At 41.5% G+C, this 12,595-nt stretch overlaps 3 protein-coding genes across 3 annotated transcripts; 2 read left to right on the top strand and 1 right to left on the bottom strand.

Moving 5' to 3' along the window:
* Nucleotides 1–287: 287 nt before the first annotated feature.
* On the top strand, nucleotides 288–5,993 carry LOC140798143 (beta-galactosidase 2-like). The gene is made up of 19 exons (XM_073151902.1): nucleotides 288–878; nucleotides 1,011–1,106; nucleotides 1,205–1,317; nucleotides 1,408–1,474; nucleotides 1,555–1,647; nucleotides 1,743–1,886; nucleotides 2,183–2,271; nucleotides 2,379–2,484; nucleotides 2,575–2,662; nucleotides 2,962–3,080; nucleotides 3,163–3,327; nucleotides 3,583–3,752; nucleotides 3,833–3,942; nucleotides 4,050–4,159; nucleotides 4,262–4,372; nucleotides 4,449–4,550; nucleotides 4,711–4,916; nucleotides 4,995–5,313; nucleotides 5,396–5,993. Exons 1-19 carry the CDS (start codon nucleotides 675–677, stop codon nucleotides 5,504–5,506), a joined length of 2,523 nt encoding a protein of 840 aa, XP_073008003.1. The 5' UTR covers nucleotides 288–674; the 3' UTR covers nucleotides 5,507–5,993.
* On the bottom strand, nucleotides 5,909–7,135 carry LOC140798146 (1-aminocyclopropane-1-carboxylate oxidase 1-like). The gene is made up of 3 exons (XM_073151908.1): nucleotides 7,020–7,135; nucleotides 6,716–6,945; nucleotides 5,909–6,638 (listed from the first exon to the last, which is right to left on the bottom strand). Exons 1-3 carry the CDS (start codon nucleotides 7,119–7,121, stop codon nucleotides 6,071–6,073), a joined length of 900 nt encoding a protein of 299 aa, XP_073008009.1. The 5' UTR covers nucleotides 7,122–7,135; the 3' UTR covers nucleotides 5,909–6,070.
* A 1,616-nt stretch (nucleotides 7,136–8,751) lies between these two features.
* Nucleotides 8,752–12,316, top strand: LOC140797207 (U-box domain-containing protein 52-like). The gene is made up of 9 exons (XM_073150485.1): nucleotides 8,752–8,971; nucleotides 9,249–9,352; nucleotides 9,557–9,678; nucleotides 9,772–9,969; nucleotides 10,272–10,620; nucleotides 10,705–10,812; nucleotides 10,887–11,315; nucleotides 11,409–12,173; nucleotides 12,236–12,316. Exons 1-9 carry the CDS (start codon nucleotides 8,809–8,811, stop codon nucleotides 12,314–12,316), a joined length of 2,319 nt encoding a protein of 772 aa, XP_073006586.1. The 5' UTR covers nucleotides 8,752–8,808.
* The last annotated feature ends 279 nt before the right edge of the window (nucleotides 12,317–12,595 follow it).

Below are 12,595 nucleotides of genomic sequence, written 5' to 3'. Positions count from 1 at the left end.
AGCTCTTTTTGACTACTGACGTACCAAATCCACTATATAATTTAACGGAATCAAAGTCGTTGAAACTATCGTACAACCGTGAATGCAGAGAATCCGACCTCTCCGGTTGATAATAATCATGGCCGTCAATTGTAATCGGTCGGTCGTGAGCATAAGATACGTGATTGGATCGTCTATTGATCTACGTGGATGGGGCCCAAATCCCAATCCCCACTTCTCCACTCCCCACCATTTTAGCTTCGTCCCATATAAAGTGTACTCCACTCTCGCTCTCTCCTATTCTCACATTTCCCTCTCTCTCTCTCTCTCTCTCTCTCTCTCTCTAGAATTATTCCACTCTTACTACCCTGCCACTGTCCTGGATTCGAGTCTTTCTCTCTCCCAAGTTGAGAAGAGAGAGAAAGGAAAGGATAAAAAAGGGGTAGAGCCATCACCCATCAGCCATTGAGGAGTAATCAAAACCAAAGCAACAATGAGAGGAAAAAAATAGAGAAAGGACAAAGGCAAATAGCAAGAGATGGGGAAAAGAGAGAGAAAATATTAAGGAAGAAAACACAAACCAGCTGTGTTCAGTGTTCCTCTTTGTCTATTCTTCTTGGAGAAGTATTACTATATAGTGAAAAAAAAAAGGAGGGAGAGGAGAGAGGAGAGGGCAAAAAGGCGCCAGCTTTTTTATGGGCTCGACGCCAGTGATGCCCCTCGGCGCCGGAGCCGGCGGACGAAGGCTTCTGGTGGCGGCGTTTCTTGCGTTGGCGGCGGGGGCGCTGCTATTCCCGGCGTCCGCCATCGTCTCCTACGACCGCAAGGCCATTACCATTAATGGGCAGCGGAGGATTCTTATCTCCGGCTCCATTCACTACCCAAGAAGCGTCCCCGAGGTCTGCTCCTTTCCCTTTTTTTTAGTGATTTCCTAGAAATGTGGCTCCCTGGGTTCGTCTCTCGTAGAGTTCCACGCTTTTCTCGTTTGTATCTGAGCTAATCTTCGGATTTGGGTTCTTGGTCGTCTCCAGATGTGGCCGGATCTAATTCAGAAGGCAAAAGATGGCGGCTTGGATGTTATACAGACCTATGTGTTCTGGAACGGCCACGAGCCTTCGCCTGGTCAGGTATGAGAACAAGAAAAATCTGTCTTATTTCTTTCTTTCTCTTTTTTCCCCCTCTGTAAGGGACTATTTTTGAGAGAGATTTTGTTTATTTTTGGCAGTATTATTTCGAGGGAAGGTACGATCTGGTTCAGTTCATTAAGCTGGTCCAGCGGGCTGGGCTCTACGTTCATCTCCGTATTGGACCCTACGTCTGTGCTGAATGGAATTTCGGGTAAACATCTACTCTATTCGTCGAGAAGGATTGCTCACACAGTTGGAGTTAGGCTAAAGTTTTTTATGCAAATTTTCCATTTGGTTCCAGGGGATTCCCTGTTTGGCTGAAGTATGTTCCTGGCATTAGATTTAGAACAGATAACGAGCCTTTCAAGGTAGAAATCTATTCAAATATCTAATCTGGTCTTCGTTGTTCTTTATTCAATCTTCTTATCTGCTTGGTTCTTGAAAAAAGGTGGCAATGGAGAACTTCACCACTAAAATTGTCGACATGATGAAATACGAGGGACTATTCGAATGGCAAGGTGGTCCTATAATTCTTTCTCAGGTGTGTGCAATCTCTTAGGTGAAGAAGAGATCTAGTAGTGGAAATCTTTTGATATCTATACATTTATTCATCTGGTTTCTAATGAAATGCCACAGATTGAGAATGAATTCGGGCCATTGGAATGGGATCAGGGAGAGCCGTCCAAGGCTTATGCAGCATGGGCAGCAAATATGGCAGTTGGCCTGAACACAGGAGTTCCATGGGTCATGTGCAAAGAAGAGGATGCTCCTGATCCAGTTGTATGTGTACTCGACTCTCTTCATTTGGTTTCCCTCATTGACAGTCTTTTTGTACTTGTGTAGTTGTTAATGTCTACGCTCCTTTCTGACCCACAGTCCATGCTTTAAACTCAGTCGTTTTCTTTTCTTATAGATCTCGTCACATTATGAACCCATTCCTTTTTTCTCAATTGCTCCTTGATTGAGCAATCACTCCTGAAAATAATTCGGCAAAATCAGGGTTGATTAAGCCCTTTGTGTAGATGATGATAAATTAAAGCGTGGTTCTTTTTTGTAACTCATTCTCGTGGCAACAGATTGACACTTGCAATGGATTCTATTGCGACTACTTCTCTCCGAACAAACCTTATAAACCCACTATGTGGACAGAAGCTTGGACTGGCTGGTAATTGTTTAGGAGAAAAGCTAAATCTCATATTACAGCATTAGTTTCTCATTTTCTGGCTTCTGATTTCTTCATTTTTTACAATTCTTCAATCTGTTTAATCGCAGGTTTACAGGATTTGGTAATCCAGTTCCCCACCGGCCTGTCGAGGATCTTGCCTTCTCTGTTGCCAAGTTTATTAAGAAGGGTGGATCTTTTGTTAACTACTATATGGTGAGATGCCTTGCCACTTTAACCTAAACATTAAAATTCTTAAATGAGTACCACACCGACAAAATTTATGTGCATTTTACTTCCTTTCAGTACCATGGGGGAACAAACTTTGGTCGGACGGCTGGTGGTCCCTTCATTGCAACTAGCTATGACTATGATGCTCCAATTGATGAATATGGTGAGAAGATCTTGCTCCTCTATCTTCTTCGTGTTTTTCTTGTGTTTCTTTTATTTGTAGATTTTGCCATTTTGTTCCTACACTAGAGAGATATACAGTTTCCTTCTTTTTCTCGTGCATACAAAGAATATATTGGATAGAAGATATTGCTCAGAAGCAGTTTGATTATATTCCTAAAAAGCTTTTTGCCAGGAATTATTTTGCTTGAATATAAATATACTCGCATTTTCACATAGGAATATGCCCTTTTCCATGTTAATACCTGTGCTAAAAATGCACGTTTATGGTTGCCTCTTCAGGTCTACTAAGGCAACCAAAATGGGGCCATTTGAAGGACTTGCATAAATCTATCAAACTGTGTGAACCAGCTCTGGTTTCAGGTGATCCTGTAGTGGCATCACTGGGAAATTCTCAAGAGGTTTCACCAATCTCCTATCTTTCGTTTTGGGAGTAGAGGATTTGAAAGTATCTTGCAACTAACTGACGTCATTTCTATTCAGTCATCAGTTTTCAAGTCAAGCTCAGGAGATTGTGCTGCTTTCCTTGCAAATTATGATTCAGGGTCTTATGCAAGAGTGGCTTTCAATGGAATGCATTATGATCTTCCGCCTTGGTCCATTAGTATTCTTCCTGACTGTAAAACAACAATTTTCAACACTGCAAGAGTGAGTTACTCCTATTGATCTGACACATTAGCTATTCTATCACCACAGACTTTGATCTCTCCTTGGGAAAATTCTATAATTCATGAACTCCTATTTAATTTATAACTAAGTTTTCTTGATTTTTCTGACCTCTGGTGATGCTTCTCAATGATAATTCTGTAGAAGCTGTTCTGGCTTTACCATTCTGCTTGTGCTTAGAATCTGTTCCAAAACTGGGTCACTAAGCTTATTTATATAAATTGGCCCTCTACACAGGTAGGAGTTCAGAACTCGCAGATGGCAATGTTATCAGTAGGAGGATTTTCGTGGCAATCATACAACGAGGATATAAATTCTTTCGATGATGAATCATTCACAACAGTTGGCTTGTTGGAGCAGATAAATGTTACAAGAGATAGTACAGACTATTTGTGGTATACAACGTAGTAAGTACCTACATCACAGCCTTGATGTGAGAGTTTCTTTTCATCTCATCTCATCACTTCACTGAAACTTCTTTTTCCAGCGTTGACATTGGCCAGGACGAACAGTTTCTTAATAATGGACAGTATCCTGTCCTCACTGTGATGTCAGCTGGTCATTCTTTGAATGTTTTCATCAATGGACAATCAACCGGTTAGTTGCTCCTTTACAGCATAATTGAAAGCAAAGGGTTAAATTGGATTTGTTCTCTGCCTCTTTTAGTTCATCTTGTTTATGCCTGACCACAAATTCATTCTAAGGGACTGTATATGGTAGCATAGAGAACCCCAAATTGACATACAGTGGAAATGTGAAACTCCGGGCAGGCAGCAATACAATTTCCATATTAAGTGTGTCGGTTGGGCTCCCAGTAAGTTAACTTTTAACCCATTGGTGACAAGCAATATTATGCTTTTTAGCCTGGTGGTTTGTGAAACATGTATATTTTCCAACTCTTTCTGATGCATTTTAGAATGTGGGAGAGCATTTTGAGACATGGAATGCTGGTGTTCTTGGTCCAGTCACATTGAATGGTCTAAATGAGGGAAGAAGAGATCTCACATGGCAGAAATGGACATATCAGGTTAAATCATCTTAATATCATCTCTTCCATTATAATGTAAGTCACTGCAGCTCCTTGACTTGGTGTTGATATGCAGATTGGTCTAAAAGGTGAATCTTTGGGTCTTCATTCCCTTACTGGAAGCTCCTCAGCTGAGTGGGGAGAAGCTTCTCAAAAGCAGCCTTTAACATGGTACAAGGTATTGAATATCGATTACATAACATAGTTTAACAACTCCACCTCAGATGCATGAAAAAGAAAAGAATCCTTGCACTTAGATGTTTGTTCTCTCAATTAATTATCTGAATGAGGAACTTGGGAACCTGAAATTTTTTTTTTTCTTAATTTGCTGTCCTTAGACTTTCTTCAATGCACCGGATGGGAATGAACCATTGGCTTTAGACATGAGTAGCATGGGAAAGGGGCAAGTTTGGGTCAATGGACAAAGTATTGGTCGGTATTGGCCTGGTTACCAAGCATATGGTACTTGTGGCAGTTGCGATTACCGTGGAACATATGATGAGAAAAAATGTCAAACCAATTGTGGAGAACCCTCTCAGAAATGGTAACTGCACTTTTCTCTATAATACCAAGTAAATATGCAGCTTACAGACCTGCCAGTTAATGTCTTGATTTGGGTCAGGTACCATGTCCCTCGTTCATGGCTGAATCCAACTGGAAATCTATTGGTCGTCTTTGAAGAGTTGGGTGGTGACCCTGCGGGTATCTCTATAGGAAAGAGAACCACTGGTAGTGTGTGTGCTGATGTATCTGAATGGCAGCCATCAATGAAGAACTGGCTCACCAAAGACTATGGAAAGTCAAAAGTCCATCTCTTCTGTGATCCTGGGCAGAAGATAAAAGAAATAAAATTTGCTAGCTTTGGTACCCCTCAGGGAGTCTGCGGAAGCTTCTCAGAAGGAAACTGTCATGCCCACGAGTCATATGACCCTTTCGAGAAGGTAAAATTATCCACATTCAGAGATTCAAACAATTTCTTCCAGCTTTACAATAGTTTGTAATCCATCTCTCAATTCACTGCAGAACTGTGTCGGCCAGCAATCGTGCTCTGTAAGTGTAGTCCCTAAGGTCTTTGGAGGAGACCCATGTCCTGGAACAATGAAGAGGGTAGCAATTGAAGCCATTTGCAAATGATGGAATTCAGGAAACCTATCAAGCTAAACAAATATCAGTTTCTCTTTCCTTTTATCGATATATATATATACACACACCATTGCACACAGCAGCGATTCGGAAGCCAGCTTTTGGCAAGAAGTGAAGTTGCAGGAACTGTGACACACTGATGGTCAGAAGCCTCAGATATGAACCATAATTGATTGAAGAATCTTGAGGGCGAAGGGTCCCTCCATGGTTGATTGCCAACGAGACTGCAAATATTTGAGTCCATTTGCAGAAGATATTAGGGAGCTAAGGTAGCAAACCCTCCGTTTGTAGTGGATTGTGATCTATTATTTGCATTTATTTCTTCTTATCTTGTGCTGTTATCAACAAAGAAGAAGGATGTCATACACACCTTTACGATTTCAGCCTGCAAGATTTCTTATTGAAAGCAATTAAAGATGTAATTCATTTGAAACAAAAAGCACAAATCTGCAGCATTACATGAGAACGTTGCCCCTGAGAGCAGTTATTACATCACCAAGTGAAATCTAGTGCACACACCGTAAAAGGTTTCTCTTCTTCCCATTTCCAGCTTCACTATGGCTTGTACATTTCTTTGATGGTCTGAAATCTTGCACCTTTATCTGAGAACTTAGAAGTAACATAGTAGTCGAGGTAATCTTGGAATCTATATCCTCCAGGATACAACAGCTTAGGCTCAGGAGAGATCACAGCATCACCTCCTGGATTGTAGAAGGTGGCAATGGAAAGGCGGCTGCCGCCCTTATCGGCGGCGACACGGTGGAGTATGCTCTTGTACAGGCCATTGCTGAAAACCTCAACTTGATCACCTAAGTTTACAAAGATTTTGTTATCCTTTTCAGGAGTCACAGGAACCCATTCCTCATCTTTGTAGAACTCTAGGCCTGGAACTGTGTCATCTTGGAGCAGGAGGATGATGCCGCCGGCGTCGGTGTGGGCTCTGAGGCCCAGGACGAGATCTGGGTCAGGGCATTGAGGGTACTTGGCCACCTTTGTTCCTACAAACGGAGGTGAGAATGCATTCTTTACGTAGCTCTTGCCTAGCCCAAGGTTCAAGCTCAAGCTCTCTGCAAGCTTCTCTGCTACTTCGATCAATTGGGTGGTGTACTTGTCCATTGTTTCACTGCCCAACATTGGAAAAACGAGTGATAGATTTGGATAGAAAATGATGGAAAAAGAAGAAGAAGAAGAAGAAATTACCCGAATTGAGCTCCAATGTCTGCGAACTCTGCAATGTTGGACACTGGGTGATGCTGGATGAAATAGGTGGTCTCCCAGTCGCCATTGGATGCATCAGTGCGAGGACTGGAACTCAATCTCTTGGCCAACTCCGACTCGTAGAAACTTTTCTTCAAGCTTTTCTCATAGTGCGAGTTCACGAAGTCCTTCACCTTCTCCATCAAACCCACATCTATCCCATGGTTCTCAACCTGCCAAACGTGTGCAAATTAGACCCTCACTCTCCAATTAATATAACATATACATATATATTTCATATATTTACCCAAAAGAAGCCCCATTTTGCACAGGCTTCATGGAGCTGTGCCATTGTTTTGGAGCTCTTGTCTCCATCGAGAGCCTTGAGATCTATCACTGGAATCCCCATTCGTCTATGATAAATTTTTCTTAGCTTAAAGCTCAGTTGCTATGATGAGAGGCATAGCCTGGGTCCATATTTATAGCTCAAAAGAGCTTTGCTTTGATAAGTGGGTCAAATTTTATATATAAACTTGTCTATGAGTTCTAATGCAATTAACCAGATTACTACTGTTACTCACCAATTAGACCTCAGGATTTGATTCTGTTGATCTTTTTTATTTATTTTTTCTTTTAGGAAAGTTTACATTTAACACCTTACATTTAGTAAATATTGTTTTTTTTCTCAACCGTATGTATACCCTTCTAAATCTCTTATTTGTATTTATACTCCTCTAAAATAAATATTTATTTTATATCTCAAACTTAACTCATCCATAAAATTACCTCAATAAAAAACATGAAAAAAATTCTTATTCTAATTGTTCAATTAAATTCCTAAAATGTTGATTTACAGTGGTAAAGAGGTAATCTAACGGGCATCCACGTAAATAAAGAACTTTCGAAAGGTATACATGCAAAGCAAACTCTAAATTTAATAATAAAATATTCTTTTTATCATTAGAAGTCCAAGTTGTTATTAGCGATAAGACATGATTAAAGCGATAAGATGGTGTTAAAAAAATAGGGTATTAAATATAAAAAATTTCTGTTATAAATCAGCAACTTGGATTCAAGACCCAATTCTTTTACATTTGGGAGACACAACAATTGGGTTCAGCTAACTTGTCTCCTAAACAGGAGTTAAGTCCAATGGATCTCCTCTGGCTTCCAATGGGCGTTCTTCAACTCCAATGCAACAAAGAGTGTGCAAAACTATACACTCTCTGTGGCCCAGAAAAGGAGTCAAAACTAGCAATAAGATGCAATCCTGGAGCATTAATCAAAGCAATCTTTTCGACTTTATGGGAAGATTTCAATCTACGCAACCCCCTTTGGGGGTTCAATAAACTGTTATTTGAACAAAGAGTACAATGAATTGTTTTCTGGTTAGTGAATGAAATAGAAAATTAGATCTTCCAGATTCGTGGCGATTTGTTTAATTTTTATATTCAAATTTTTTTTCCAACCATTGCTATTATTATTGTTAGTTTGGGGTGTAAACCGTAAATATATATATATATATATATCTTTCTCTTAAAATTAGCGGTTAAAAAGGGCTTTTCTGAAGAAAAAAATCGGATGGAAAGAACCAGTCAACTCCCTATAACACCTCCAATCAATCCCATAGATTTTGGCATTATTATCTGTCATGGGATAGTTGCAAAGATAGATTAGAAATGACAAATCCTGACGGTCATCTTTGCCGATATAAGTGGAGAAGGGCGTAAGGGGGAGTTCCTTTCCTTTCTTTTCCTGGCTGATCAAAGGTTCAAATACTTATATACCCCTTCAATAATAGTAAGAGGCCGTTACTGTTCGGTTGAGTTGGCTTCTGACTCCTGTGGAAAGATGGAAGGAAAGGAAAGGAAAGGAAGGGGGGGAGAAGGAGGAACATGGGAGAGAGAAAGAGAGAGAGAGAGAGAGAGAGAGAGTGAGGTGTTGTCATCTCTCTCTTATCATTTTTTCTCTCACTTGATCCTCGTTTTTGTTATTGTTGTTGTCGTCGTCGCCTTCCTTCTTTCTTGCCATCGGCTGATAGAATTTTAAAAAGAAAAAAAGAAAGAAAAATAATAATAATAGAAAAAGTAATTGCAATGGGTGACAATAATCGGCTCGCAGCCCCAACCACATTGACGGCGGTGGCGGTCGACAAGGACAAGAACAGCCAGCAGGCCGTGAAATGGACCGTCGACCATCTCCTCGTCGGCAATCATAGCATGATCCTCATCCACGTCATCAATCGGGTCAATCTCAACCGTAGGTACCCTCCCTCTTTCATCGTCATCGACATCATTAATTGATCAATGCATAAAAGATATTATCGGGATCATAAAAATTTGCATGCATGCATAATGAATGATAGATGTTCTACGTGTATACATGCATGCCTGCATGAATATAAACATTGTCTATATTTATATATATATATATATATATATATATATATATATATATATATTGCATGGTAGATGACGAAGGTATGAGAATTATCATGATTGGTGGATGATGTTGCTTGTTGGCGATCTATTTGCAGATGGATTTGCTATGGTTGAAGCTACAAACAGTGGCAGCAGAGAGCAGGAGGCTGAGATTTCACAGTTGTTTCTTCCCTATAGGGGCTTTTGTGCTCGTAAAGGGGTATATATTATATATATATTAATTGTTAATCTGGCATCTTGGTTCAAACTTCACAAAATTTAATTAATTATTAACTAATTTTTTGGTTGAAATCATGTTCAAATTTTCATGTCATTAAAGTTGGATTTAGGAGATAAGATATATAATTATGCGAAAAGGATTACAAGGAATTAAACTGAAATTGCTGCTGTTTAATCCTTTCAGGTGCATATGATTGAAGTGGTTATGGAAGATGCTGATATCTCCAAAGCCATCCTGGAGTACATCTCTGCAAAGAACATCCATAACATTGTTCTTGGTGCCTCCAGTAGAAATGCACTGACAAAGTAAGTCTCTATCCCCCTTTCTCCTTTTTTTTCCTCTCTCACTTTCTCTGAATCTTAATTTTCTGCAACTATATTTTGTTTCAAATGTGACAGGAAATTTAGGAACCCAGATGTGCCGACTAATGTAGTTAAAGGCGCCCCAGAGTTCTGCGCGGTTTATGTTATAGCCAAAGGCAGGCCGATAACAGTGAAATCGGCGAAATGTCCGCCGCCAATTACTGCTGCACCTCCTAGACAACCAGCAATTCCAGGAAGCCGTCAACATTCTCCAGACTCTGAAGACTCTATCAGGTAGGTTGCAAGTGACCAGAAAATTCTTTTATGCAACGATGCTACATTTATGATGATAACATTTTTGATGCTGGAATTATGGTACATTGGTTGTAGTTTCTGCATATTGATGAACCTCGTCAACTTGGAAGTCATTAATTTGGTATAGAAATGAAAGGAAACCATATCAGCATTTTGTTCATTGAGATAAGAGAAAATTGATATTGATCCATCCATATGGCATTCCAAATCATACTGTATATATTTTTGTAGTACAATATTGCATATGAAGTTATGAACTATTACTGTGCAACAAAAATCAGAACACCATTTACGAGGGGAAGTTTTAGAGGGCAACTTCCAATACATATGCAATCAAATCAAACAGATAGAAGATCCTTTGAGAGGGCTGTTGAACAACACACGCGACAAGCGTCAAGGGAACGCCCTTTCTCTATTGGAAGGATGGCACCTAGCAACTTACAGCTTGACAGCATCGACTCCTCGTACCGGCCACCAAGGCCTTCGTCGACCTCTCGCAGCTCCTTTTCAGATGACCTCGACTTCCAGGGAACCATGGGATTCCAATCAATGGACTTTGGGGACTCCCTCGAGCTCGCTGCTAGCTCGTCTGAGAGCCCCAGGGGAACAACATTGTCTTCACTCTCTGGCGTAAGAACATTAATTTATGTACGTATATATTGAAATCTCTCTCCAAAGTGATGCTGACTTTTGTTGTTGGGGGACGGGACTTAGTCACAGCGTGAGTTAGAGGCTGAAATGAGAAGGCTGAAGCTTGAGCTGAAGCAGACGATGGATATGTACAGCACTGCCTGCAAAGAGGCTGTTTCAGCAAAACAGAAGGTGAGATATAATATTTCCATGCACATATGATTAAGATAAAATGTGGATGAGATATATCTTTACGCTGGTCGCAGGCCAAAGAACTTCACCAGTGGAAGATGGAAGAAGCGAGGAAATTCGAGGAAGCAAGGCAGGCGGAAGAGGCCGCGCTTGCGCTGGCAGAGATGGAGAAGGCCAAATGCAGGGCGGCCCTCGAAGCAGCCGAGGCAGCAAAGCGGATAGCAGAGCTGGAGGCACGCAAGAGGCTGAATGCAGAGATGAAGGCCAAGCGGGAAGCGGAGGAGAAGGTAAAAGCATTGGACGCCTTAGCGCACAACGACATCCGCTACAGAAAGTACAGCATAGATGACATAGAGATCGCAACCGATTACTTCTCAGAGAGCTTGAAGATTGGAGAAGGCGGCTATGGCCCAGTGTACAGAGCCTCTCTGGATCACACTCCTGTAGCCATAAAGGTTCTCAGACCAGATGCAGCACAAGGAAGAAAGCAATTCCAGCAAGAGGTATCAATGATTGATAATAGATATACTACACAATTCTGAGATAGAGATGTAAAACATTTCGTGAAACTGAATGCGTGGCTCCAATTGATGCAGGTTGAGGTGCTCAGCTGCATCAGGCATCCTAACATGGTGTTACTCCTTGGCGCTTGTCCGGAATATGGATGTCTGGTTTATGAGTACATGGATAATGGAAGCTTAGAGGACCGCCTTTTCTGTCGAGGGAATACTCCTTCGATACCGTGGAGCTTACGGTTCAAGATCGCCGCTGAGATTGCGACGGGGCTACTCTTCTTGCACCAGGCCAAGCCGGAACCACTAGTCCACCGCGACCTCAAGCCGGCCAACATCCTTCTAGACCGCAACTATGTGAGCAAGATCAGCGACGTCGGCCTTGCCAGGCTGGTGCCGCCGTCGGTAGCAGACACTGTAACCCAGTATCGGATAACGTCAACAGCCGGAACATTCTGCTACATCGACCCAGAGTACCAGCAGACTGGGATGCTTGGAATCAAATCAGACATATATTCCTTAGGAGTAATGCTTCTCCAGATCGTCACAGCGAAGCCTCCCATGGGTCTAACACACCATGTAGAGAGAGCAATCGAGAAGGGAAGCTTTGAGGAGATGCTTGATCCGACCGTGCCAGATTGGCCGGTGGAGGAGGTCCTCGGTTATGCTAAGCTCGCATTGAAGTGCGCTGAGATGAGGAGGAAGGACAGACCGGATCTTGGGACAGTAGTCTTGCCGGAGCTCAACAGATTGAGGAATCTCGGACATGCATATGAAGCTGCCCACAGCATCGGATCGCCGAATTCTGCTAGCTCTTCACATCAACGGACACGTTCATTGAGCAATCAGGTTACTTTGCTGCACTAAAAAAAATCTACTTGAGATTCTAGGCTCTGAATTTTGAACGTCAGTTTGTTGTTTTTCTTGCTCATCCGAAAATAGGACAAGGCTTTGAGCCCTCCAAGCGTCTGGAGCGCCGCGGAGGTCTGTAATCGACACGGTTGAGACGGAGATTATTAATGTCGTCAAAGGGGGAGGAGGGATTTCCGGGTTGGGCAAGAGCATGATGTAATAATTGACTACTGCTTTAGCACAGTGGAGGATGGTTTTCTTGCCACTATTCCATGAACAAGATTATGCTCTTCTTTCAAAACCATAAGTGAAGTGAAGTCAAGTCAAGTCAAAATGTGTTGCAGGTGAAAAATATTAGCTGATAGAATTGAAAGCGCAGAAGATGTGAACATCATAATAGAATAACAAACTACATTCCA

This window comes from Typha latifolia, chromosome 11, assembly GCF_019914945.1.
Source record: "Typha latifolia isolate L0001 chromosome 11, TyphaL0001v2, whole genome shotgun sequence".
Taxonomy (NCBI): Eukaryota; Viridiplantae; Streptophyta; class Magnoliopsida; order Poales; family Typhaceae; genus Typha; species Typha latifolia.
Note: the sequence above shows the minus strand (reverse complement) of the source record. Positions and strands in the feature narration are given on the sequence as shown.